Source organism: Passer domesticus, chromosome 27 (genome assembly GCF_036417665.1).
Source record: "Passer domesticus isolate bPasDom1 chromosome 27, bPasDom1.hap1, whole genome shotgun sequence".
NCBI classification, from domain to species: Eukaryota; Metazoa; Chordata; class Aves; order Passeriformes; family Passeridae; genus Passer; species Passer domesticus.
Genome location: NC_087500.1, coordinates 4,002,730 through 4,030,048, shown reverse-complemented (window position 1 = coordinate 4,030,048; position 27,319 = coordinate 4,002,730). Strand labels below are relative to the sequence as shown.

The 27,319-nt window shown below is 59.3% G+C and overlaps 2 protein-coding genes across 3 annotated transcripts; both read left to right on the top strand.

Moving 5' to 3' along the window:
• The first annotated feature begins 210 nt into the window (after positions 1-210).
• Positions 211-12,468, top strand: CASC3 (CASC3 exon junction complex subunit). Of its 2 annotated transcripts, XM_064399785.1 has the most exons (14): positions 211-510; positions 3,136-3,163; positions 3,458-3,495; positions 4,881-5,039; positions 5,116-5,267; positions 5,633-5,809; positions 6,013-6,698; positions 8,161-8,225; positions 8,406-8,520; positions 9,088-9,186; positions 9,763-9,977; positions 11,087-11,209; positions 11,372-11,448; positions 12,042-12,468. In XM_064399785.1, exons 1-13 carry the CDS (start codon positions 238-240, stop codon positions 11,405-11,407), a joined length of 2,166 nt encoding a protein of 721 aa, XP_064255855.1. In that variant the 5' UTR covers positions 211-237; the 3' UTR covers positions 11,408-11,448; positions 12,042-12,468. The 2 variants fall into 2 exon arrangements, with proteins under 2 accessions (XP_064255855.1, XP_064255854.1); XM_064399784.1 differs by lacking the exon at positions 11,372-11,448.
• A 3,807-nt stretch (positions 12,469-16,275) lies between these two features.
• Positions 16,276-27,309, top strand: RAPGEFL1 (Rap guanine nucleotide exchange factor like 1). The gene is made up of 15 exons (XM_064399680.1): positions 16,276-16,886; positions 18,674-18,752; positions 19,286-19,436; positions 19,511-19,608; positions 20,643-20,755; positions 20,928-21,095; positions 21,180-21,277; positions 21,377-21,499; positions 23,398-23,576; positions 23,659-23,749; positions 25,112-25,162; positions 25,395-25,482; positions 25,563-25,627; positions 25,903-25,957; positions 26,812-27,309. Exons 1-15 carry the CDS (start codon positions 16,457-16,459, stop codon positions 26,934-26,936), a joined length of 1,914 nt encoding a protein of 637 aa, XP_064255750.1. The 5' UTR covers positions 16,276-16,456; the 3' UTR covers positions 26,937-27,309.
• Positions 27,310-27,319: the final 10 nt, after the last annotated feature.

The following is a 27,319-nucleotide window of genomic DNA, read 5'->3' as shown; positions in this document are numbered from 1 at the left end:
TGTTGGTTTTTTTTTGTTTTGTTTTTTTACAATAAACAAGGAAAAGGCCGCTGCGTGCTGGTGTTTCCTCCCCCCCATCTTTACCCGCGTTCGGGCGTGACGTCACTTCCGCGGGGAGGCCGTGACGTCATTGCGCCGCGCGGCGCGCGCCCCCTGGCGGGCGGCGGGGGGAGCGGCCCGGTACCGGCGGGGGGGGCGGCGGCGCGCGCGCCGTTCCCGTGGTGCCCCGCGGCCAAGATGGCGGACCGGCGGCGGCAGCGCGCCTCGCAGGACAGCGAGGACAGCGAGGGCTCGGCGGCCTCGGACAGCGCGGCATCCGCTCCCGGTTCGCCCCGCTCCGCCCGCTCCCGCTCGGCTTCCGGATCCCGCTCCCGCTCCCGGTCCGGCTCGCCCCGCCTGTCGCACCGCCCGCCGCGCGGCGCCGCGGGGGCCCTCGGCGCTGGGCCGCGGGGCCGCGGGGCCGAGAGCGCCGGTGGGGCGGGGGGGAAGAGCGCGGCCGAGTCGGAGTGTGTGAGTGAGGGGCTCGGGGGTCGGCGCGGGGGGCACCGAGGGCCCTCGGGGGGGCGGCTGAGGGGGGTTCGGGTGTCGGGGGGAGCCACGGGGAGGTTGGGGGTCCTGGGGGAAGGAGGGAGGCGGCTGAGGGGGGTTCGGGTGGCTGGGGACCCCGAGGGGGAGGCGGGGGGGGTGGGACACTGAGGATCCGGGGCAGGGACGGGGCTGAGGGGAGGGGGCCTGGTCTTTGAGGGGGCTGAGAGAGGGGTTCTGGATTCTGAGGAGGGTGGAGAGAGGGGTCCTGATCTTTGAGGGGGGCTGAGGGAGGGGTCCTGGTCCCTTTGAGGGGGGCTGAGGGAGGGGTCCTGGTCTTTGAGGGGGGCTGGGAGAGGGGTCCTGGGTTCTGAGGAGGGTGGAGAGAGGGGTTCTGGTTTCTAGGGAAGGCTGAGAGAGGGGTTCTGGTCTTTGAGGGGGGCTGGGAGAGGGGTCCTGGTCTGCAAAGAGGGCTGAGAGAGGGGTTCTGGTCTCTAGGGGGGAGTTGACAGAGGGGTTCTGATTTCTAGGAAAGGCTGAGAGAGGGGTTCTGGATTTTGAGGGTGCTGAGAGAGGGGTCCTGGATTCTGAGGAGGGTGGAGAGAGGGTCCTGATTTCTAGGAGAGGTTGAGAGAGGGGTTTTGGTATTTGAGGGGGGCTCAGAGAGAGGTCCTGGTTTCTAGGAAATGCTGAGAGAGGGGTTCTGGTCTCTTTGAGGGGTTAAGAGAGGGGTTCTGGTCTTTAAGGAGGGATGAGGGAGGGGTCCTGGGTTCTGAGAGGGCTGAAAGAGGGGTCCTGGATTCTGAAGGGGCTGGGGGGAGGGGTCCTGGATTCTGAGGAGGGTGGAGAGAGGGGTCCTGGTTTCTAGGAAAGGTTGAGAGAGGGGTTCTGGTCTCTTTGAGGGGGGTTGAGAGAGGGGTTCTGGTCTCTTTGAGCAGGGCTGAGGGAGGGGTCCTGGTCTTTAAGAAGGGATGAGAGAGGGGTTCTGGTCTCCAAGGGGGGCCTTGGAGACGAGTGGGAAGGCTGGGGGTGGTCTCTGGTGTTGGGGGGACTGATACTAGGACCTGCAGGGTGTGGGGACACTGGGGACAAAGTGGGGGGTGGAGAGCTGAGGGAACACCAGTCTGGGGAATTGGGGTGAACCCCCCGTGATGTGTGGGGGGGAGCTTGGGTGGGGTGGGCTCTGCAGCCCCCCAGGACCAGGCAAGGGGCTTTGCTCTGGCTCCCTGTGCCTGGATCTCTCCAGTCTGAGATCCTGTCCCTGCTCCTGGGGTTCTGTCCCTGCACCTGGGGTGCTGTCCCTGCACCTGGGGTGCTGTCCCTGCTCCTGGGGTGCTGTCCCTGTCCCTGGGGTGCTGTCCCTGTCCTTGGGGTGCTGTCCCTGCTCCTGGGGTTCTGTCCCTGGGGTGCTGTCCCTGCTCCTGGGGTCCCTGCAGCAAGGGCAGGGGGGTGTGGGTGCTGCTGTCTCCCCCCACCATGCAGCTCTGTTCTTGCAGTTCACATCCAGGTGCAATTCCCTGCTGGTCTGGGTTCTGATTGTGGTTATTTCCAGCTCTTTCCTGTTTTAGGTTCCAGGGCTGGCTATTTCCAGCTCCCCCTGACTGCCTGGGTGTTTTTCTGTGGTGGTTTTGAGTTTATCTTGTCACCTTGGTCGGGTTGTTTGTGCTCTGGGGTTGTTTATTCTGTACAGCTGGGTGGATCTTTGTGTTTATGCTGGAATCATGGAATGGTTTGGTTTGAAAGGAGCCTTGAAGCTCATCCAGTTCCACCTCCTACCATGAGCAGGGACACTTTCCACTATCCCAGTTTAATCCAAGCCCTGTCCAGCCTGCCCTTGGACACCCGAGGATGGGGCAGCCACAGCTTCTCTTGGGCAGCAGTTTTACTGAGCACTTCTGCTGCTCTGAGCTGTTGGCTTCTTCCAGCCCCTTCCCTGAGCTGGGTCCTGCTCAGCCTCTCTTTGTTATTCCCTGTTCTTGCCCTTTCCCTGGCTCTTGGTTGCCAAGGGAGGGATCCTGGCTCCCCTGTCACTGTCACACTCTTCCCTGGAGAGCCCCAGCACTGGCAGACTGTGCTTTGCTCTCCATATTCCCTACTGTAGCTGCTCTAGAAGGTTCTTGGAGCCTTAGAAAGGCTCTGCGAGTCTGGAATTTGTTTTTTCTTGGTCGCAGGAGCTGAACTTCCAAGGGTGGATGCAATAGGGTCAGGGTCAGACCTTGCTGTTACCTTGTGTGGGATCATGGGATGCTGGGTATTAGGGAAAAGGGACATTAGGACAAAAGAACAGCTGTTAGGAAAAGGTATTAGGATAGTAGATACTAAGAAAATATGTTCTGAGGGAATTTTTTTTTTATGGAAGGGGTGGTCAGGCACTGGCCCAGGCTGCCCAATTCCTTGAAGTGTACAAAAAGTGTGGATGTGGCTTCTGGGGACATGGTTTAGTGGTGACATGGGGCTGTGCTTGTTGAAGGTTGGACTTGATCTTAAAGACCTTTTCCAATCTAAACAATTCCATTATTCTGTGGTTTTGTGAATCCATGATTCCATGTTGCTAGGACCTGGCTGCTGCCCTCCCCTCCTCTAACACCCCTCACTTTTCTCTCTTTGCAGGAAAGTGAGGATGGCATTGAAGGAGATGGTGAGTGATGTCTTTTGGGCAGGGTTCTTTGTTTGCAAAAAAGTAAAAACCAGACAAAACAGCTTTTCCAACAATCCTGTGGTTGTTGCCATGCCAGATATTCACTTGTAAACAGCAGGCAAATGTGGGGTACAGGGACAGGGTCCCAAACTCTTCCCTGCTCCCCTCAGCTGGCTGTGGCATTGATCCAGGGTGGTGCTGGCATCCAAATTCCCTTCGGGAAGGGGTTTGGTGCCATGGCAGAGGAGCCACGTCCAGCCCTGCCCTGACCCCACCTCCTTTCCCTCCCCACAGCCGTGCTCTCTGACTACGAAAGCGCCGAGGACTCGGAGGTAAAGCTGATCTCTGTCCTGCTGAGCCCCTGATTCCCATGGAATTTCAGCACAAACCCAGTTTGTGTCCTTGGATCTCTTCCTCTGTCTCCTGAGGAAATGGCCTCCCCCACTCCCAGCCCTTGGCACTGGGACCAGTGTCTCTGTGCTGCTGGGGAGGGTGCAGGGCCAGCATGTGCAAGGGAAAACCCTCCTGGCTCCTCGCACTGGGAACTGGATTTGCCATGGCCAGGAAGGGCGTGGGAGGAGTGTGGGATGCTTGTTGGGTTTTAATTAGCTGGAATTCAAAAGCAAAGTGGTGGTTGGGAGCATCCCAGGGGCTTCCCTCTGTTCTGAGGGAGCAGCCAGAGGGGGGATGCACTTTGGGAATTGCGGGGTGCTGAAGGAATCCCATCCCACCCCTGCCTGGGGGCTGCAGGTTCCCCTGGATTTTTAGTTCAGAACTCTAAAGTTTGAGATTTACAAGGAGTTTAGAGAAGTTCTGGTGTCTAAGAAGGCTTCCTAAGGAAAATCCATCTGTGTTTTGGGAATCTTAAGGGAAACAGTGGCTAGAGACCATTCAAACCACCAGGCAGAGGAAATCCAAGCTGTGTATTTGGGAATTAATCTCAGTTTGGGAATTAATCTATGGTATTAACAAGGAAGGAGCACTGCAGGCTGCAGAGGTGTTGGAGCAGCTCCCATAGCTCTTCCAGCCTGGAATCCCACATGGAGGCTCCCAGTGGCAGCGGGGTTGTTGCATCACTGCCTTGCCAGGATGACTCTGTTCCTGTACCTAAAAATAATGCCCAGCCTGGGCTTCCCCAGCGTAAACACCGGGAGCAGCCGATGTGCAAGGGCTGTGTTGAAAGAGGAAAATGGAGCAGGGTTTGGTTAATCACCCCTAGCTATTTTTAGTTCGGCTCCAGCCTCCGGAGGCTCCTGGGGGTGAAACCAGGTCATGCTCCTGAGCAGAGTGAGTCAGCTGAGGAACTCCAGGGAATTTGGAAACGTGGCCCTGGCTGGATCCGGGCCCTCAGTGTGGAAGGAGGGGCCTGAGATCACCAGTCTTCCCAGTCTGCAGGAGCCTTTTTGGGGTGGTGGGATGTCACATCTTTGTGGGGCAGCTGATCCCAGCTCCATTCCAGAAAACCTGTTGAATCCTCCCTCTCTTGGGAGAGGTTGGGTTTAAGCTTTGCTTTTTCTGTAAAAACATGGGGATAGGAAGAATTTTAGAAGCTAATAATCTACTTTGGAAGAGTCATGTCTAACAGCTGGAGCAGGGATCTAACTCCAGAACTGAGGGAATTTCTGGGCAATCTTGCTGGATCTGACTCCAGATTTGGGGAGATTCCTGACAGATCTGTTGGTAACGGAGCACATTTGAGTCACTGCGTGTCTCCCAGGCAGAGGAAGAGGATTACAGCGAGGAAGAAAGCTCCAAGGTGGAGCTGAAGCAGGACAGCAACGATTCCTGCGAGTCGGCGGCCAGAGGGGAGAAGGGCAGTGAGAAGGTGGATCCCAAGGGAGCGGTGACGGGCGAGCGGCAGAGCGGGGACGGGCAGGTGGGTGTCCCATGGCTCCGGGCTGGGCGCTGGCAGCAGGACTGCTGCAGTGGTGAGAGCTCCCTGCTTCTGACAGGAGAGCACGGAGCCTGTGGAGAAGAAGGTGGGGAAGAAGGTTCCCAAGCACCTGGATGACGATGAGGATCGGAAGAACCCGGCGTACATCCCACGCAAGGGGCTCTTCTTTGAGCATGACCTCCGAGGGCAGACGCAGGAGGAGGAGGTCAGGTATGTGAGTGTCCCCCTGGGGCTCTGGGAGGGACAGGCCAGCTTCCAGACCAGCCTCTGGCAGCTTCAGTGGGATGCACTGAGACGTCTGTGCTTCCATTACCTGCTCTGTGTCCTGCCACTCTTTGTTTTGAAGAAGAGGTGCACAAAACCCACAAAAAAAGTCTTGTGCCAGGCAGCAGTGACTTCCAGCTGCTTTTCCCAAATAGCAGTGGGTCACCAGCAGCTGCTGAGCAGGAGGAAGGAGGGATGCTGCCTCCTGTGCATTCCCTGCCCCAGGAATGCTCGAGCTCTGTATGGAACTGCTCCAAACTGCCACGTCTTGACCTTACAGCCCCTTGCTCCTCCCTGTGTCCCTTTCCCAGGCCAAAGGGTCGTCAGCGGAAGCTGTGGAAGGACGAGGGGCGCTGGGAGCACGACAAGTTCCGTGAGGATGAGCAGGCCCCCAAGACCAGGCAGGAGCTGATTGCCCTGTATGGGTACGACATCCGCTCAGCCCACAACCCCGACGACATCAAACCCCGGAGGATGCGCAAGCCACGGTGAGCCCCAGAGCCACAGCAGGGCCTGGCTTGTCCTGGGGAGGGGGGCCGGGTCTGGAGATCCAAAGAGGGACAGCTCTGTCATGTGGGACCATGTTCCTGGGGTTTCTAGATTTGTGTGCTTGGAAGCTGTTCCCTGACACAAGTGATTCTTCCCACCCAGGGGTTTCTTTCTCATGAATTGTTGTATTTTTCTGCCTCAGGTTTGGCAGTCCCCCTCAACGAGACCCCAACTGGTCCAATGAGAGGCCCCCCAAGCCCCCGAGGCACCAGGGTGCCAAGAGCCCCTCGGCTCCCCCACGGTCCTTCAACAGCCGCAGCTCTGCCAGCGCTGGCAGGATGCCCCCTGCCAGGAACTACCCCAGGATGGGGGGCTACAAGGAGACCCGTCCAGGCTACCGGGCTTCAGAGGCAGCTGTCCTGCACCGGAACGGGGAGCAAGCCAAGCAGGAGGGTGGCTACCGTGGGAAGCACGCAGAGCAGAGCCCATCAAGGGACACGTCCCCTGAGTTGGAGGTGGGACATGTCCACGGCAGCCCTGGGAAGGAGGAGGGAGCTCTGGAAAACCAAGCCACAGGTGCTGATGCTGTGCAGCCACCACCGGACAGACCAGTGGAGAAGAAATCTTATTCCCGGGCAAGAAGGACCAGAGTCAAGGCTGGGGAGGCAGGGAAGCTGGCAGAGGAAGTGCCTGCTTCTGAGGGGCTGGCTCCTGTGATTCCAAAAGCCACACCAGCCGAGACCTCCCCCCCACCAGCCAAGAGCAACTGGGAGTCAGCAGTGGAATCCAGCGTGGATGGACTTGAGCAGGAGATGACCCAGATGAACCTGACAGAGCAGAACTGGAGCCCGGGGCAGTCCCAGTTCATCCCACCCCGGGAGCTGAGGGGTAAGTGGGAGCAGCCTGCTGGTTTTCCAGCAGCCCAGTGCCTCCTGAACTGTGGAGTTGGTCAGAGCTGAGCTGTTTCTGTCCAAGCCCTGTCCCAGGGTGGGTGCAGTCCTGCTGAGAAAGTAAGTGCTTCAGTATGGATACAACAGTAGAGGAAAAGGGAAATTAAACATTTTTGTGTAGGTGAATGGAATTAGGGCTGGGAAGGATACAAGGGATCCTTTCCCTGTCATGTGAATCACAGCAAGACTGACTCCTGCTGCAGGAGAGCACAAGATAAGGATCATGAATTGACTCTGTGGTGTCCTGCTCAGAGCAGAAAGGAACTTCTTCCTGTTTATCAGCTCATTTCCTGCCTCTGGGATTTGATTGCCAATAGCCAAGGCCTGGCTGGGATTGGCAAATCCCTTTGTGCCTGGGAGGAGGGAGGGACATGGGACAGAGTAACTCTGGTGCCAGCTGAGGACAGTTCCAGTTGCACATCACAGAGAGGTCATCCAGGTATAATTATCCCTTTGCAGAATTAGAGTCTGTTCTGGGAAGTGTTAGAATGCTTCCCGAGGGGAGTAAAACTGGAGCAAGGAGAAGGAGGCGACTTGCTGCTTTCATAAGAATTTGTGAGGTTGAGGTCATGGAACCAGAAGTCATTTGGTACTGGTGGGACTGTGAAGTCTGTGAGAAAAGACCCCTGGACAGGCTGGAAACGTCACAGTGGGATGAGAGTTCAAAAGTGCTGAGATTGTCTGGTTTAGGGGTTTTTTTTTAATGCACAAAAATGAAGCATCTTCCCAAATTTCCCACAGGCCAGCTCTTGGCTGCAGGTACACAATCGTGTTCTGCTGTGAGAAGGATGATGACTCTGCTGTCCCTTTTTTGTCCCTAGCAGAGGAGGGAGGAGTTATGCTGGGAAGCATTTGGCTCCTATCCATTCATTCTGTATCCCTCTGTCAGTGATCCATGAGCACTTCCAGTGTTTGTTTTTACCCATTTTCATCCCTTGGAATCACCTGTGATCACCTTGGCACTGTGGTTTTAAGCCATGGTTTAAAATTCCCTTTGCTGTGAGTTCACATGGATTCAGTTTGCTGTTGGAATCAAAAGGAGCCTGTGATAAAAGTATTTACACCCTGCAGAGGGTTCAAACTGCAGCTTCAGGTTCCACATGGATCCTTGATCCCACCTGGAAGAGATGAGACACAGAGCTCAGAGCAGGACCTGAGTTACAAGCTGGGGGTTTAGTTTTGAAGCAGGATTTAGGCATTGCTGAGCACCTCGAATGAATGTGCAGCAACACAACAGCCTCTAATTTATCCCAAAACGTTTAAAATCACCGTAGCCACGAAGTCCAAAGGTTCCATGTCATGGGAGCGGGAGCTGAGCTGCAGCCACGCCCCGGGGCAAGGCAGCTCCAGCCTGGGAACCAACACAAACCACAGTAATAACCAGTCTGTTCCTTCCTCAGGTATTCCCAACCATATGCACGTGGGAACTGGGCCAGCGCCGCAGTTTAACCGGATGGAGGAGATGGTAACGCGTGACCCCGGAGCGTGACTCCGGCTCTGATTGCTTTGGGGTTGTGGTAACTACAGGCTGTCCATGCCTCAGCCTTTCCCTTGTGGGGTGCTTGGGGGTGACCCAGGGGAGGTTTGGGGGTTGGGGGTGTCGGGTGGGTGCCCCACAGCCCCCCTGATCCCTGGACTCTGGCAGGCAGTGCCGGGGGGCCGTGTGAAGCGCTACTCGTCGCAGAGGCAGAGACCCCCCGTGCCAGAGCCTGCGCCCCCCATGCACATCAGCATCGTGGAAGGGCACTACTATGACCCACGTGAGTGTTTCCTTCCTGCTCCTGTGGCTCCATGTGATCCCTGCTCCATGTGTGCTCGGAGCTGAGCAACTGGAACAGCGATCCCCCTGTTCCTTTTGGGGTTGGGACTTCGTCTTTTGTTTGTTGTAGTGGCACTGTGTTCTCTCATACAGTGGCCAAAAGGCAGCTGGGAGCCTGCCTGGTTGTGTTTAAACCCATGGAATTATCCTCAGAGTTATCCCCTCTCTGTGCTGGAGCTCTTAGGACACCCCAATTCTTCCTGAGAACTGGGATTTAAATTGAACTTTAAATCAGGTCTTTGACGTTTGAGCATGGGGAGAACAGGACTGGGGATGGATTAGGAATTCCCTCCAGCATTTAAAGTGTTAGAGAAGAAATTCCCTGAGTATTTTCCTGCTTTCTAAAGGGAGTAGGAGGCTTTTCTTTAGGGAGCATGTCGCATCTGTGAGCCTGGGAGCCTCTGTGTGCCGTGAGAGCCCTCAGGGCAGGCTGGGCTGTGTGTGCCCGGCTGCAGGGGAATGAAATTCCATGGAGCTTTTCCTCACAGCCTGTCATGTGTTGTTGCAGTACAATTCCAGGGACCAATCTACGCCCACGGTGAGAACCCAGCCCCGCTGCCGCCCCAAGGGATGATTGTGCAGCCGGAGATGCACCTCCCTCATCCAGGTGAGGAGCCAGTGGGACACCCCTGCACCTGGGGAACAGAGAGCTCTGCTTTCCCACAGCCTCTATCACAGAGGGGAATCCATTTTCCTTAATTTCTACAACATGGAAGAGACCTACTTCCTCCTGCAGTGAGGCTGAACCAGTATCAGTTTTAAGGAAAGAAAAACTAGGTGTTTCTGGAGCTTCCAGGCAGTGCAGGACAAGGGGAGCTGAACCTTTGGCAGCTCCCAGCTGGTTGTTTGCAGGTCCCTGTGGGGCCTCAGCAGGCTGGGCCGCTCCCTTCCGTGGGCACTGGGCTGGTTCCTCACTCCCTGGCCCTGTAGCTCAGGAAAAAGCAGAACTGGGAGCTGTCTAACACGTTCTCTGCTTGCCCACACAAATTGTTTCCTGCAGTGGAGTTACCACGGGGCCGTGTCTGGTTCCGGTGAATCCGGAACTGGGGAGGGGGCTGTGCTCTGCTCTCTGCTCCCTCCCCAGCGTGGGGCTGCAGGGAACCCTTGGAGCAGCTCCTGCTGCTGCCCAGGGAACGCTCTGGCTTTTTGGGTGACGTCTGTGTGCTTCCTGTCACACCTCCAGGTTTACACCCCCACCAGACGCCCCCTGCCATGGCAAACCCCGGCCTGTACCCCCCACCAGTGTCCATGCCCCCGGGCCAGCCCCCGCCGCAGCAGCTGCTCACTCCCACTTACTTCTCGGCCCCTGGAGTGATGAATTTCGGGAATCCTGGCTACCCCTACCCCCCTGGAGCTCTGCCCCCTCCGCCCCCTCCTCATCTCTATTCCAACACGCAGGTAAGCCGGATGCGCCGCGGCTCCTTCCCAGGAGCAGGTGGGATGGTGTGGGGTGTGTTCTGTGAGGTGCTCCTGGGAGAGGATGTGGAACAGCACAGCTGCTCCGTGGGGAAAGGCTGCTGGCATCCCAGAAAGGATTGTTCTCATGGTTGCTGTGAGCTCCCTGAGCGTGGCAGGCAGTGGGTGAAGTCCTGTGCTGGGGGGTGTGGAATTGAGGTGTTCCCTTATGGAACAGGGATACAGCTCCTCTAGGGCCCTGCTGAGCCAAGGATACCTTGGGAATGGCTTTGGGAGTCAGTTCTGTTTGAGATGGAGGCTGGGGACTGGCTGGTGTGAGCAGCATGGGCATGGATTTTCATGTTCCATAGCCCTGCTCAGTATCTAAGGTCACTGCTGGGCAGTGAGGAGGCAGGTTGGATTGGGTCCCTGAGGAGGCAGATCACACCAGATCCTACAGGGACATGGGTCACATTCCTGTGAGGAGGCAGATCACATCAGATCCCTGAGGAGGCAGATTGGACTGGATCTGAGGATCAGACCAGATCTATCCCTGTGAGGAGGCAGATAGACCTAATCCCTGAGGAGACAGATCAGACCAGATCCTCCAAAAGGCAGATGAGACCAGAGCAGACCAGATCCTGGTGCCGTGGCTGGAGCAGGGCTGACAGGCTGTGACTGGAGCAGGGCTGACACGCTGTGGAGGGCTGGAGAGCTGCATGTTCCCTGAGCTCCCAATCATCCCTGCCCTTCCCACTGCTCCAGCTCATTCCTGCAGGACCTCACCCTGCTTTGAGGGCAGTTTCCCTCGAGGCTGCAGGGCTGGATGTGCAGGGGAGCAGTGTCCAAGCAGAAAAGCTGCTGTTGGGAGGTTCAGACATTCCATGGACTGCAGGGTGAGGGAATCCCATCTGCACAGGCTGTGTCCTGTCCTTGCCAGAGTGGGGGCACGTTGGTGAGGGGTGGGGACACACAAAGGGCTTCAGAGGCTGATCTCTGGGGGGCACAGCCCCTCTTGGCTCTGGCTGGGGGCAGCTGTCCAGCCCCAGTGGGTGCCAGGAGGGGCTGGCAGGGCCCCCCAGCCCGGAGCTCTGATCCTGCTGCTCCTGCAGGCGCAGTCCCAGGTCTATGGGGGGGTCACCTACTACAACACTGTCCAGCAGCAGGTGCAGCCCAAGCCCTCCCCGCCACGCCGGACGTCCCAGCCTGTGACCATCAAGCCACCCCCTCCAGAGGTACCATCCCCTCACCTTTGGTCCTTGTGTGTGTGATGTCACTGGTGTGTGTGTGTGTGTGTGAGGCTGCAGTTCCCTCTCCCATCCCAAAAAAAAATAACGTTGTTCTTTTGTAAGGGGAAATCTTAAACTGTCTCATCTCTGACCTGTCCCAAACCTCAGCTTCTCGTTGCAGGTGGTAAGCAGGGCTCCAGTTAATTTGAGTTACTTAAAACTTTAAAACTAAAACCACGTAAAAAGTAAGTCTGAAGTTGACTCTTTTTTATTTTATTTGCTCAGGGTAGAAAAGAGGACAATTTTGAGAGGGAAAAATCCAGCCCTGGCTGGAGGAGCTAGGAGACAGGGAGTTCTCTGGAAGGATAAACACTGAGAACTCAGCAGATAATTCAGGCAGTAGAGTTAAAGGTTTTTCAGGATGCTTCCCCGTGCTGGGAATGATCTCTTTGCTCCAGTGCTGTGAGCTGTGCATGTGTGAGCGTGCTGGAATGCCATGTGTGTTTTTGGTTTCCCTTTCCATACCTCCTTCATGTATGGGAGCCAAGCAAGCCCGGACCCGGGCAGGCATGTGCTGGTGGGTTCCTGTACATGGGGAGGGCTGAGAAGCAAATTGTCTGATGGAGGGGCTCTGGAAAGGCCTCGTGATGGAAAAATCTGGAACCATGAGGAGAAGTTGGCACAGGGGGCTGGTTGTGCCCAGAGAGGAGGGTGTGGGGGGCTGCCAACCGGGGTGGGGTCTTGCTGGCAAGACCCAGCCATAACACTGTTCCCCCCATGCAGGGGTTTGGGGGGTCCTAAACCTCTGCTGCTCTTCCCTCTTTTTCCCCCCTCCCAGGACAGCAAAGGTGAAAAATCAAAGGAGAGGAGCAACACGTAGGGGCACGGCCACAGCAATCCCAGCACCAGACTCGGCCCCTGGGCAAGGAGGAAGCTGCTCCTTGGAATGGCTCCTTCCCTGCGTGGAGGTGAGGCAGCTGGATGAGCCACCTGCACTGTGCTCAGGACCAGGCACTTCCCCCGTGGCCTGAGTGGTGCCTTCCCAAAATCCATCTCGCTGCTGCCCACCCCCCTTCTCCCCCGTGCTGGGGCCGCCAAAGAACCAACCCCTGAGTCGGTCCTTGGCCACTGCTCCCAACTTCTCCCCCTTACTAAACGTTCCCCGCTCCCTCCTGGGATGTCAAACTCCGCTGGCTTGATCGTGGTCTCTGTTTTTATTTAAGGAATGAAGCAGCTCCTTCAGTAAAGCTGATTTGTTTCTTTTGGGTGTTTAGTTTTTTATTTGTTTGGGTAAGCAGCAGTGACATCCCCCCCACCCCAGTTCATTCTTCTTTTCAATCCTCTTTTCAATTAGCAAGTTGATTTCTGCCGCTTCTGGAGCAGGGGAAGGGCAGTGGAACCGTGGGAAGCTGTCAGGAATGCACTGCCTGGGCAGCAACCCCTTAACTAAGGAGCTCTTCCTGATTTTTTTCCCAACAAACTGTTGGTATCTGGTGTGTGAGAGCTCTCAGGGGGGAATCCACAGGGTGACCCCCCATCCCTGCCACCCCCAGCAGCACAAGGGGATGTTTCCACCCTCCCTCAGAGAGAGGGGGAGGTTTGTGGGCACCCAGCACCCCGACGCTGCCCGAGCAGCCCAGCCAGCACCCAAACCAGCTCGGCAGGGCCAGGTTTGCTCCCAGCACTTGGGTGTTGCTGCTGGGGCTGCGGAGGGTGTTGGAACCCGCCCCAACACACCGGGCTGGGCTCCGGCCTCACAAGGAAGCGCCTCAGCCCTACTCCAGCTCCTGCCTCCCTTCCTCACAGCAGCCTTGCGTCCCCTTTGGGATTCCTGACGCCATGGGGTGACTGTCACCGCAGCAGTGCCACGCTGCTCCCGGCTGGCTCTGGTGTGCCGCAGTGCTGCCGCTCTGCATCCCGCATTCCAGCGGCCCCGCCGCTCCGGCCCCGGCTTGGCCACGGCCTCGCAGCCGTTTGCAAATTGCGTTGGGAAACTTGGCAGGGCCGGCTGCTGATTCCTGCCCGTTCCTGCCGGTTCCTGCTGCTCTCCTGAGCACGTGCCGGGAGGCCGTGGGGACGTGCCAGCTGCGGGCACTGCCCGAGGGGGACGGCACCGAGCGAGAGGTGGCTCGGCCACCCCGTCCCCATCTGTGGCCAGCACCCACCTGCTCATTCTCTGTGTGGATCCCTCATCCATGCCTTGCTCTCCAGCAGAAATTCCTTCTTTGTATGATGTTTGTGACTCCATGACCTTTTGTGTCTTGTTTCAGCCACCAAAGCAAAATCCCATCATGTTCTATATGTCATTGATGCATTGGTCACACAACTGAAATCCTGGACCTCACACCCCCATCCCAGGGATTTGGTGTTATTTGTATCCCTATCCTGTGGGATGCACATCCCTAGCAGTGTTGTAGGAAGCAGACAGCTCTTGTGTCCTTCCTGGGGCTGACATCCCCAGGGACAGCATCCACCTGAGCTTCCCTGGCAGGAGCAGTGCCACCTCTGCTGTCTCCCAGGAACTGCCATTCTCCTTTCCCAGGAGCCACTCTGCTCTTCCTAGGAGCTCTGCCCTTCTCAGGAGCTCACAGTGGGACTGAAATTGCAGCTCTGCTGTGCCTGGCACCAGCCGCCCTCACCCCCACATCCCTGACAGCAGCTGCCACCCATCCCCAGCCCAGCTCTGCCCCAGCAGCAGGGCTGGAGGGAGCCCCTTGGCTGTCTGGGGGCTGATGAGAGCCCCCTCCTCTCCCCCAGCCTCCCTGGCTCACGGGGAAGCACCAACTGTTGTGTTGGTGGTGCAGGAGCTGCCGCCCGCGCGTTTGTGCCGCGCCGCCTCCGCCTCGGCAGCCTCCTGCCAGCCCCCTCCCACACCCAAGAGAGGTGGGGGCACACCCCACTCCTGTTACACCCTGATCCTGTGGAAGGAGCATCACAGTGAGCTCTGCCCTGCTGCAGGCAGGCTTGGCAGGGGAAGGATGCTGCTGGGCCCTGCCTGTGCCGTGGTGGAAGGGTGGCTGTGAGTGGCAGGGGGACCCCAAATCCCTCCTTTGCACCCCCTTTTTCCTCCCTTCCCTTCAGTTCTCCCCAGTTTCTGCTCTCACTTCTGGCAGTCCCACAGCAGTTCCAACAGCAGCAGCAGCAGCAGCAGCAGGCATCAGCTTCCTGCCCACATTGCTGTACTACCCCATCCCTCCCCAGTGCCACTGCCTCAGTTTCCCTCCCTGGCAGCAGGATCAGGTCTGAGCAGAGCAGGATTTGGGTCAGCCCTTCACAGGGACCTCACGGAGGAGCTGCCCCAACCTCATGGTGGTTCTCCCCTTCCCCAAGTGCCTGACTCCCTTCTCCCAGCGCTGCAGCTGGGAAGTGGGTTAAGGCGCTGGCTTGGGGAGGGATTTTTCCCGGGGTGTAATTTTTCCCTCCTACACACGGTCTGTTTTGAGCAGTGCCTGGAGGCTTCGCACCCCCGGCTCGCTGCCGGGGCGGGGGAATGCGCCGCCTGCCAACCGAGGGAAGCGCCCGCTCCGGATCCCAGCTCGTTAGGAGAAATAACAGAAAATTAATTAAGCCAATAGTCAGTGCCCCCATCCCTGCTGACAGGGGGAGAGGGGATGGGACAGGCCAGATCTGGAGCACCTTTCCCAGGGGGAGCGTTGCCCTCAGCGTGGCACAGTGCTCCAGGTGCCTCCTGCTCGTGTGGCCCAGTGCATCCCCATTGCCACCAGTGAGCGGGGTCTTGGGGGGGTCTCTCTGTGCCTCAGTTTCCCCTCCTGCTGTCAGGAGAAGCCCCTCTCTGCGTGGCTGAACCTGGCCAGCAGCAGCGCTTGCACCCACATCTGAGAACCCTTGTGCTGGTGCTGTGGGGAAAGGGGATGGAGGAGCTCAGCAGAGTGGGATTTTTTGGGGGTGTTGGATGGGCTGTGGGGTTTCTGCAGGCTGGAGGAACAGAGGAGGGGCGTGCCGGGCCGGGCCGTGCCGTGCCATCCCGGCAGGACCTCCTGCAGCCGGGGATGGGGATGGATGTGGGGACGTGTTTTGCTGCTCTGTGGCAGCCGCACGGATGGAGTTGCCAGGCAACTGCCGGGTGGAGGCGAAGCGGGAACAAAGCGGGAACGGCCGGGACCCTCGCTCCTCCATCTCTACCCGAACCCCCCGGGCAGTGGGGCCCAGCAAAGGCCAGGGGGTCACTTGCTGTGTCCCCCCGGCCGCTGCCGCCATCCCAGCCGCAGGGCCGTGGTTTTGCTGGGGGATGGAGCCGGAGAAGGGGACTGGCACCTGCTGGCCCGCCCAGAGGGTGCGAGGTGGGGCTGGGGGCAGTGAGCACGGGCAGGATGGGTGCTCATGGGGCAGGAGGATCAGCCCCAGGCGAGCGCCACATCTGGCCCTGCCCTGCCCCAGAACCTGCCCCGGCACCTGCCGCGGCACGCCGGGGCCCATTCCAGCCTGGCAGGCGGCGGAAGTGGGGGGGTCTGGCAGCCACCCCGAGCTGCCCACCCTGCCCGCGGGGCATCCCAGCCCCAGGGCTGCCAGGCTGGGGGATCTCGCACCCACCCCCGGCCTTTTCCCACGCTGCGGCGGGTGCAGAGAGCTGGGCTGGGGGTCGGGGGGTGGCTCACCCCACAGTGGGGATGTGCCCCCCGTGCAGGGGACACTGGGGAGGGGCGGTGCCATGTGCCCCTGGGCTGGCATGGGGGAACTGTGTGGGTGCGCGGGGGGGAACCAGGGATGTGCCGGGGGTGTGGGGCAGGGGCTGTGGGGCTGTGCCCCCCGGTCGCGGTGTGTGACAGGCTCTGCGCTGTGTCCCCCAGGCTGTCCGCTGTGTGTAGGGGGGAGCGTGGTGGCACCCCGGGGATGCGACAGGGGAATGCGGGGAGGTGGGTGCGGGGGTGCGTAACGCATCACCTGTGCGGGGCTGCGGTGGGGGGTTGGACCGTGTCCCGGTGCGAGCCGGTGTCACCGCAGCCCCGGGGCGGCCTCGGTGCTGCGGGAGGGGGCGGGCAGGTGCCGTTGGCGGGCCCGGGGGCGGCGGCGGTGCGGGGAAAGGGGCGGGCAGGTGCCGGGGTCGGCGGCGGCGGGGCCGTAACGGGGCGGGGCGGTGCTGGCGGCGGGGCCGGTGTGGGGCGGGCGCAAGGCGCAGCCGGTGCGGGGCGGGCGGGGAGCGGTGCCGCGGCCCGAGCCCGAGCGGAGCCGAACGGAGCCGCCACCGCCGCCGATGGGCCCCTGAGCCGCCGCCGCCGCCGCGCCCGGGCGGCCATGAAGCCGCTGGAGAAGTTGCTGAAGAAGCCGGGCTCGCACCTGCCCGTCCGCCCCGCCGCCCCCCCGGGGCAGGTACCGGGGCCGGGGTCGGTGGCGGCGCCGCGGCGGCAGAGCCTGTCGCGCCCGCCCGCCTCCCCCGAGGAGCCGGCGGGGCCCGCGGGGCCGGTACCGGGGGGCGAGGGCCGCTGGCTGGAGCTACGGCCGCCCGAGGCGCCGCTCCGCTCCCCCGAGGACCCGTCACCGGGCTGCGACCGCGATCGGGACCGGGACCGGGAGCGGGAGCCGCCGAGCCCGGAGCCGCCGCCCGCCGCCCGGTGCTGCTGCGGCTGCGGCTGCGCCCCCGCCGCGCCCGCGCCCCCCGAGCGGCTCCTGGCCGCGCTCCTCGACCGACTGCCGGCGGCTGCACACGGGAGGGGCTGCGGGGCAGGTACGGGGCTGCGGGAGCGCCGGGACGGGCTGCGGGGAGCGCCGGGATCGCGGGCGGTGCGGCGGAGCGCGGAGAAACCGGGACCGGGGGCGGCCGCTGCTTGCGGGGGGGACGCGCCGGGGGATGCTGGGCAGGGGGACAGCGGGGTGGGCGACACTGGTGCCCGGTGAGGCGGGTGGCCCTGCACAGGGCACAGCGGCGCCCGGTTGGGGTGACAAGGTCAAAGCGGGGTCCCCGCCGGGGCAGGGCTCGGTGGCAGCGGGTGGGCAGGGATCTGTGGGGTGGGCAGCAGAGCACGGCGGAGGGGCGGGCAGGGGGACGCGGGCTCAGTGGCAGCGCCAGCTCGGTGGGGGCCGCGGGTGGCCGGGCACCGGCAGTCACTGCAGCATCCACCTCCCGCTTGGATGGTCCTCAACATCCTCCTGGTGCTAAAATTAGCCCCGGCGGGAGCTGCAGTGCAGGGGGGGCCGGCTGGGTGCCCCTTTCCCTGGCACAGGCCTCCCGGTGCTGTCCCACCGTGGCTGCCCGTGCCCAGGGGTGGTTTCGGTGTCAGGGCTGGGCGGGAGCCAGGCTGGCTGCAGGTGGGTGGGAGCCTTCCCACACCGCGGGGATCCCTCTCCCGGCCAATCCCCCTCGGCTGCCGCGATCAGAGGGCGTCGGGGACCCCAGGCCGCTGCCAGCCCCCTGCTCCAGTGATGCCAGGGCCGGGGTTGGGTGCAACCACCAAGAGGAGCCCTCGGGTAGGGGCGAGCTGGGACTGGCAGTGCCAGGTCCTGCCTGCACAAGCACGCTGCCAGGCCTGGTGGTGCCCGGGCTGGCAGGGAGCAGGGGGGCAGGAGCCAGCACGGGGGTCCCAACACGGGGAAACATCCCTGTGAGTCTGGGGTACAGCGTGGGTGCTGCAGAGGGGTAGGGAAACTGAGGCAGGGATGGGGGGAGTGCTCAGCTCCTGCCCCACAGGCAGAACCTGGAGAGGGGGCTGCACTCAGGGCAGGGGGCTGGGGGAGTGGGGGGCTGTGCACCTGCACCCCCCGTGCTGCCGTGCCCCTGCCTGTCCCTGTGCCCCAGACTGCCTGTCCTGCTTTCAGCAGCAGCTGATGCCCCCTGGGTGCCGTGCCCGGCGCGGGAGCGTCAGGGGATCCTCTGCCCTGGCCTGGCGCTGCTGCGTGACCGGGTTAACGGACTGGGCAGTGCCTGGGGGGATGCTCTGCACGGCCCCTCCGTGGGTCAGCTCCCTGGGCCGTGGATGGGCTCTGGGGTCCCACCACAGGACCCCCGGGGCACGGGGGCTGTGCTGGTGCCAGGCGAGGGAGCGGTGCCCCGTCCAAAGGTCACAGCTGATGCCAGCTCTGACGGGCACAGACGCCGGCACCGGGCCCTCGGCTCACCTGGCCTCGCCAAAACACCTTCACAGGGCGGTGCCACCCGTGCTGCCCCACGGAGCCCGGCTGTGGCACCCGCCCAAGCTGCCTGCCTCAGTTTCCCTGGGCCGTGTCCTGCTGTGCCCGCGGCCGGGCTCTCACGGGGCTCCCGGGTGTGCCGGGGCGTCGCGGCCCCGGTCCCGCCCTGCCGGCGCCTCTGCCCCCACACCGGCTCGGCCGGGCCCGCTTGCCCCGGGGCTGGGAGCGGGCCCTGAGTCAGCGCCGGCGCGGGGGGGTTCGCGTGGGGCCGCTCCCGGTGTCACCCTGCGAGTTACCGCCGCTCCCCTCACCCAGACACCCCGCCGGGCATGGAGGGGGGCGTCGGGGGGGCTTTTTGGGGGGGTGTGACCATGCGTGTCCCCCCAGAGTCGCTGCTGGATGACATCGTGCTCACCCACTCGCTGTTCCTGCCCACCGAGCGCTTCCTGCAGCAGCTGCACCAGCAATATCCTGGGGGGCCGCGGGGGTGGGCACGAGGGGTCCGGGGCTGGGCACGAGTGGGGCACTGGGGTGCGGTGAGGGTGGGAACAAGGGCGCTGTGAATGGGGTGGGTGCAGTGGGGAGGCTGAGGGGGGCAGGAGTGGTCTGGGGATGGGCATCAGGAGGGTATTGGGGTGCAGTGAGGGTGGGCATGAAGGGAACATGAGCTGGCATGAGTGTGCAGCCAGGAGGGCACCAGCACGGGCACCGGGGTGCCGTGTAGCTGGCACAAGGGTGGCCACGAGGGTGACAAAACAGTGGGCATGGGGGTTGCAAGGTGAAGGGGGACAAGGGGAGGGCAGCGGGGGTGCTGTGGGGATGCTCACATGAGCAGCAAGAAGGGCATTGGGGTGCCACGAGGGTCGGCTATGGGTCTGGGGGCAAGGTGGGCAGTGTGCTGCCACCAGGGAGGGCACAACGACCCCCAGTGAGGTCCCTCGGTGCGGCGGGGGTGGCCGAGGGTCCCTCCTTGCCGTGGCACCTCCTTGACAGTGGCACCTTCGTGCTGGCGGCGGGCAGCCCCCCGGCGCGCTGGGAGGAGGGCGCGGGGCTGCGGCGCAAGCGGGCGGTGCTGGCCGTGCTGCTGCACTTCCTCGAGACCTACAAGGGGCTGCTGCAGGAGGAGGAGAGCGCCGGGAAGGTCATCAAGGTGGGTGTCCCCTCCCCGTGTGCCCCCCCATCTCGGTCTCGGGGGTCCCGGCCCTGAGCGCTGTCGCCCCACAGGAGCTTTACCTGCTCATCATGAAGGACACGTCGCTGTACCACGAGCTGGAGGACGAGATCATCAAGCTGCACCAGCTCGTGGAGACTGTGGAGCTCAAGTGAGAAGGGGGTCAGGGGGTCCTGGGGGTCAGGGGTCTCTGGGAGGATCAGGGATCATCCCCTCAGGGGTTCCCAGGGAGAGTAGGGAGTGCTATGGGGTCTGGGGTCCCTGTGGGACAAGGTTTGCTTGGTCCTGAGGTTCCCTCTGGGTCAGGAGGTCCCTGGGGTCAGGGGTCTCTGGGAGGATCAGGGGTCACCCACCCAGGGGTTCCCAGGAAGAGCAGGGAATCCTATAGGGTCTGGGGTCCCTGTGGAGCAAGGTTTGCTTGGTCCTGAGGTTCCCTGTGGGTCAGGGGGTCCCTGGGGAGAGCACGAAGTCCTATGGGGTCTGGGGTCCCTGTGGGGACAAGGTTCCCTCAATCCTGAGGTTCCCTCTGGGTCAGGAGGTCCCTGGGGTCAGGGGTCTCTGGGAGGATCAGGGGTCACCCACCCAGGGGTTCCCAGGGAGAGTAGGGAGTGCTATGGGGTCTGGGGTCCCTGTGGGACAAGGTTTGCTTGGTCCTGAGGTTCCCTCTGGGGCAGGAGGTCCCTGGGGTCTGGGGTCTCTGGGAGGATCAGGGGTCACCCACCCAGGGGTTCCCAGGAAGAGCAGGGAATCCTATAGGGTCTGGGGTCCCTGTGGAGCAAGGTTTGCTTGGTCCTGAGGTTCCCTGTGGGTCAGGGGGTCCCTGGGGAGAGCACGAAGTCCTATGGGGTCTGGGGTCCCTGTGGGGACAAGGTTCCCTCAATCCTGAGGTTCCCTCTGGGTCAGGAGGTCCCTGGGGAGGGCAGAGGGTCCTGGGGGTCCCTGTGGGTCAGGGAGTTCCCAGGAAGGACAAGGAGTTGTGGCCCTTGGGGGTGCCCAGGGCCACCCACCCTGGTGCCCTCCTGGTGGCACCTTCACATCCAACTCTGTGCCCCCCTTGTGCCCCCGCCATGCGCAGCCTTGGACCCCTCCTCCTGTGCCCACCCTCCTCCTGTGCCCACCCCGCGGGTCTCGGGGTGCAGCCCCGGGGTCCGGGGCCCTGCCTGAGCCCTGTGCTGTGCCCCCCAGGGTGGCCGACGAGACCCCCCCCCCGAACAAGCAGGTGAAGCCGCTGTTCCGGCATTTCCGACGCATCGACTCCTGCCTGCAGACCCGCGTGGCATTCCGGGGTTCTGACGAGAGTGAGTGACCTTGGGGGGGACCTGAGGGGGCACTGGGGTCCCCTCCGTGACCCGCCAGCCACTGTACGGGGCTGTATCCTCTCCGTGGCCGCTCCGTGCCTCAGTTTCCCCGGTGGGCAGTGCCCGGGGTGGTGCGGGGGTGCCCGGCGCTGACCCCCCGCCCTCTCCCCAGTTTTCTGCCGCGTGTACATGCCCGACCACTCGTACGTCACCATCCGCAGCCGCCTCTCGGCCTCGGTGCAGGACATCCTGGCCTCGGTCACCGAGAAGCTGCAGTACTCGGAGGAGCAGAGCGCCCGCGGGGACGCCCTCATCCTCGTCACCATGGCCTCGTCCGGAGGTGCCCGGGGGTTGGGGGGGCTGCGGGCAGGGCTGGGGGGTCCGCAGGGGGTGCTGACCCCAGCCCGTGCCCCACCCCCGGCAGAGAAAGCGGTGCTGCAGCCCAGCGAGGAGTGCGTGTTCACCACCCTGGGCATCAACAGCCACCTGTTCGCCTGCACCAGGGACACGCTGGACTCCCTGGTGAGCCCCGCCGCGGGGACACCCCGACACCGGGCACGGCCGGAACGGGGGACCCGGGGGACCCTGCCAGCCCTGAGCCCATCCGCTGTCCCCCGGCAGGTGCCGCTGCCCGAGGAGATCCAGGTGGTGCCGGGAGACAGCGAGATCCACCGGGCCGAGCCCGAGGACGTGGCCAACCACCTGACAGCCTTCCACTGGGAGCTCTTCCGCTGCATCCACGAGGTTCGGGGGCTCGGGGGTCCCACGGGGACACGTGTGGGGTTCACATGTTCCCTGAACACAGAGAGGTGTAATTCTCTCACTCAGGATTTTCCTGAGATGCTGTGAGGAAGCTCACAGAGAGAAGAAGAACAATTCTTGTCTCCATTTCTGCGCTTGCTGTTTGGCACGTGCGGGATGTGTTACGGAGACTGTTTGCTAAAAGGGATTTGTTAATTAGATTCTAGTGGCAGTGGCTTTATTTCATGTGACCAATTGGAGCCGTCTGTGTGTCGGACTGTTGGGTAAAGATGTCCGTTTTTAATTTGGTATAGTTATATATATATATATATATAAATATATATATATAAAAATATATATATATATATAAATATATATATAAATATATATAAATATATATATATAATAGTTTTATATATATTATAGGTTTTTAAATTTATTTATTTATTTATGTGTTTATAGTTTTTAATATATTTTTTCTTTAGCATAGTTTATATGTATTATAGTTTTTATATTTATTTTTATATAGTTTTATATTTTAGTATAGATTTATATATTATAGGTTTATTTATTTATCTATAGTTTTATAGATATATTTTAGTATAGATTTATATATATTATAATTGTATATATAATTATTGATTTTTATATAGTTTATATATTTTTAGTATAGTTTTATATATATTATATATAGTTTTATTTATAGTTTTATATTTTTTTCTTTAGTATAGTTTTATATATATTATCATTTTATATATAATTCTTTATTTATAGTTTTAAATACATTTTTTCTTTAGTTTTGTATATAATAGTTTAATATCTATTTATATATAGTTATATATTTTTAGTATCATTTTATATATATAGTTTTTAATATATATTTATTTATAGTTATATATATATATTAGTATAGTTTTATATATATTGTAGTTGTATCTATATTTATTTTTATATAATTTTATATTTTTTCTTTAGTATAGTTTTGGTTTTATATATATAAATAAATAAATATAAAAATATGTTTATTTATTTATTTATTTATAGTTTTCTATTTTTTCTTTGGTACAGTTTTTAATAGTAGTGTAGTGCAGTACAGCACAGCCTACCCAAACATTTGCTCAGCCTTCTGCAACCATTCAACACCAATCATTCGCCAGCAGGGAACAACTTCAGTCAAAAAATAACTGATTAAAATAAATAAAATTAAAATAAATTAAATAGTAATAAAATATAAGAAATAATTAAATAATAAAATAATTAATTAATTTAATAATAAATAATAAATAATTTATTTAATAATAAATAAATAATAATAAAATTAAAATAAATTAAATAATAATAAAATATAAGAAATAATTAAATAATAAAAATAATTAATTGATTTAATATTAAATAATAAATAATTTATTTAATAATAAATAAATAATAATAAAATTAAAATAAATTAAATAATAATAAAATATAAGAAACAATTAAATAATAATACATAGTTAATTAATTTAATGATAAATAATAAACTAATTTAATAATAAATAAATAATAAAATTAAAATAAATTAAATAATAAAAATAAATAAATAATTTAGTAATGAATAATAAATTAATTTAATAATAAATAATGAATTGATTTAATAATAAATAATAATAAAATTAAAATAAATTAAATAATAATAAAATATAATAAATAATCAAATAATATTAAATAATCTATTAACAAATAAATAATAATAAAATTAAAATAAATTAAATAATAATAAAATATCATAAATAATTAAATAATAATAAAATATCATAAATAATTAAATAATGATAATTAAATAAGTAATTTAATAACGAATGAATACATAATAACAAAATTAAAATAAATTAAAATAATCGGTTTGCTACTCTGTGTCCCCCCAGCTGGAATTCGTGGATTACGTGTTCCACGGGGAGCGCGGCCGGCGCGAGACGGCGAACCTGGAGCTGCTGCTGCAGCGCTGCAGCGAGGTGCAGCACTGGGTGGGCACCGAGCTGCTGCTCTGCGAGGCGCTGGGCAAGCGCGCCCACCTGCTCAAGAAGCTCATCAAGATCGCTGCCATGTGAGCCAGGGGGGCACGGGGGGGCTGCCAGGGCGTCCCGGCGGCGCCCGGCCCCCCCCTCACGCCGTGTCCCCCTCGCCAGCTGCAAGCAGAACCAGGACATGCTCTCCTTCTACGCCATCGTCATCGGCCTCAACAACGCCGCCGTCAGCCGCCTGCGCCTCACCTGGGAGGTGAGCCTGGGCTGCCCGGGCCCCGTCCTCCTGCGCCCTTCCGAGCACCCACGGGTGCTCCCCGACCCTGTCCGGGGGGTGCGGGGGTCAGACACAGAGGGGTTCCTGAGGAGAGCAGTCCTGGGGGGGCTGGGGTCACTGTGGGACAGGTCCTGAGGTTCCCTGTGGGTCAGGGGGTCCCTGGGAGGGCAGGGAGTGCTATGGGGTCTGGGGTCCCTTTGGGACAAGGTTCCCTCTGGGTCAGGGGTTCCCAGGGAGGGCAGGGAGTGCTATGGGGTCTGGGGTCCCTTTGGGACAAGGTTCCCTCAGGGTCAGGGGGTCCTTGGGGAGGGCAGAGTGTCCTGTGGGGTCTGGGGTCCCTGTAGGACAAGGCTTGCTTGGTCCTGAGATTCCCTCTAGGTCAGGGGGTCCCTGGGAGGGCAGGGAGTGTCCTATGGGGTCTGGGGTCCCTTTGGGACAAGGTTTGCTTGGTCTTGAGGATCCCTCAAGGTCAGGGGTTCCCTGGGGAAGGCAGGGAGTGTCCTGTGGGGTCTGGGGTCTCTGTAGGACAAGGTTTCCTCAGTCCTGAGGTTCCCTCTGTGTCAGGGGTTCCCAGGGAGGGCAGGGAATGTCCTATGGGGTCTGGGGTCCCTTTGGGACAAGGTTCCCTCTGGGTCAGGGGGTCCCTGGGGAGGGCAGAGGGTCCTGGGGGTCCCTGTGGGTCAGGGAGTTCCCGAGAAGGACAAGGAGTTTTGGCCCTTGGGGGTGTCCCAGGGCTGGAGGGGTCACCCACCCTGGTGCCCTCCTGGTGGCACCTTCACATCCAACTCTGTGCCCCCCTCATGCCCTCACCCTTTCCTGGGTGATCCCAGACCACCCCTGGGTGATCCCAGACCACCCCTGGGTGCTCCCAGGGCCCTTGGGGTGCCCGTGCCCACACCTGGCTGCTCCTCGACCCCGCCTGGGTTCTTCCAGACCCTCCTTGTGTGTTCTTAGAACCCCCCCAGGAGCTCCCTTCCCCCCTGGAACTTCTCTGGGTGCTCCCAGAGCACCCCTGGGTGCCCCCTGACACTGCCCAGGTGCTCCCAGGACCCTTGGGATGCTCATGCCCACACCTGGCTGCTCCCAGACCTCTCCTGGGTTCCTCCAGACCCCGCTTTGAGTGCTCCTGGAACCCTCCAGCACCTCTCACCCCCACCTCAGTGCTGCCAGGCCCCCTCTGGGTGCTCCCAGACCACCCCTGGGTGCTCCCAGACCTTTCTGGGCACCGTCAGATGCTTCCTGAGCCTTTCCTGGGCTCTCCCAGAACCTCCTGCCCCCCCCTTTGGTGCTCTCTGGCCCTGCTGGATGCTTCCAACCCTCTCCCCTCTTTTTGTCTTCCAGAAGCTCCCAGGGAAATTCAAGAATCTCTTTCGGAAGTTTGAGAACCTGACGGTGGGTGAGAGGTGTGGGGGCTGCTCTGGCTGTTGGGGGGGGGTCCCCAGGCCTCCCCTGGGGGTGTTTTGGGGTGCTGGGACATTCCTGAGGTGTCCCAGGGTGTCCTGGGGGGTCCTTGCCCCTCTCCCCCGGGCCACCAGGCCCATACCCATGGCCACCAGCATGGGGGGGGGATCCAGGGCATCCCTGGGAGCCCCCCCGAAGCCTGAGCCCCCCCATTTCCCCCCAGGACCCCTGCAGGAACCACAAGACCTACAGGGAGGTGCTGGCCAAGATGAAGCCCCCGCTCATCCCCTTCGTGCCTCTCATCCTCAAAGGTGAGGGGGGGTCTCAGGGGCTTCCCCTCGGTGGGTGGGGGTCCCTCTGACACCCCACGGGACCCCCCTCTCTCCCCCAGATCTGACCTTCCTGCACGAAGGCAGCAAAACCCTCCTGGACGGGCTGGTCAACGTGGAGAAACTGGTGGGTTCCAGGGGGGGATGGGGCAGAGGGACCCCCAGGATGAGGGCAGGGGGGAGGGGGCTCCCCTGAGGGGCTGGAGGACCCCCCCTTCCCCCAGGGTTTGGGGCTCCCCTCTCTGGGGGGGGTGGGAGGATTCGGGGAGTCCTGGGTGCAGAGCAGGACCCAGCGGGGTCCCTGAGGGGTGGGGGGTGTGCAGAAGGGGTCAGTGGTCCCTGGGGGGCGGGGTGGGGGTCTCGGGGGGCTGGGGCTGACTCTGGGGTCTCTCTGTGCCCCAGCACTGCATCGCTGAGAAAGTGAGAACCGTGAGGAAGTACCGGAGCCGCCCCCTCTGTGAGTGGGGCACGGGGAGGGGGGCACTGCCGGGGCTGGGGGGCACTTTTGGGGTGAGGGGGGCACTTTTGGGGTGAGGGGGGCACTGCCGGGGCTGGGGGGGCACTTTTGGGGTGAGGGGGGCACTGCAGGGGAGCCCCCCACGGCCCTGAACCCGCAGTGCTGGCCCTGAGGGATGGGGACGTGGCCAGAGCATCCTCAGACCTCTTTGTCCACCTCCCTGCATCCCCGAATCCCTAAATTCCTGCATCCTCGTCCCTTCGTCTCTCATCTCTGAATCCCTGTCCCCATCCCTGTCCCCACGTCCCCATTCCCACGCGGCCATTCCATCCCCATCCCTGTCCCTGCATCTCTTCCATCCTTCAATCCCCACTTTCATGTTGCCATCCCCATTTCCTTCCTCCATCCCCTCCATCCCCATCCTCTCCATTCCCACTCTCCCATCCCCCTTCCTCCATCCCTGTTCCCTTCCATCCCTGTTCCCTTCCATCCCCACACTGCCCTTTCCCATCCCCTCCCCTCCATCCCTGTTCCTCTCCATCCCCACTCTCCCATCCCCGTCCCTCTATCCTCTCCATCCCCATCCTCTCCATTCCCACTCTGCACTCTCCCATCCCCATCTCTTCATCCTCTCCATCCCCATCCCTCCATCCCCACTCTCCCATTCCTGTTCCCCTCCATGCCCATCCCCTCCATCCCCACTCTCCCATCCCCATTCCTCCATCCCTGTTCCCCTCCATCCCCACACTGCCCTTTCCCATCCCCACCCCTCCATCCCCACCCCTCCATCCCCACTCTGTCCATTCCTTTTCCCATCCCCACCCCTCCATCCCCGTCCCCGTCCCCGTTCCCAGGCCTGGAGCTGGAGGCGTCCCCGGCCCAGCTGCAGACCAAGGCCTACGTGCGGCAGCTGCGCGTCATCGACAACCAGAACCTGCTCTTCGAGCTCTCCTACAAGCTGGAGCCCGGCAGCCAGTGAGGGGGGGCCCGGCCCGGGACCCCCAACCCCGGCACCCCCCGGGGGGCCCGGAGCCCCCCAGCACTGACGCACTTTGCCCAGCCCCGGCCCTTGGGTGCTGCCCCCACCCTTGGGGGGGGGTGGGGGGGGTGGGTTTGGGGACCCCCCTGGCAAATCCCCCTCTCCCCCTGCCCCCTCCCCTGGCTGGGGCACGGGGGTCCCTGGGGGGGGGGTCTTGTAACCCCCCCCCATCCCCTCTATTTTTGTATGTGTGGCCCGCCCCCCTCCTCCCCCCCCCCCCCCCAGACGTGTATATTTTGTACCGCCGCTGTCCGGAATTGTACATTTATTTTTTAAGAAAAAGGAGGAAAAAAAGAAAAAAAAAAAAGAAAAAAAAAAATCAA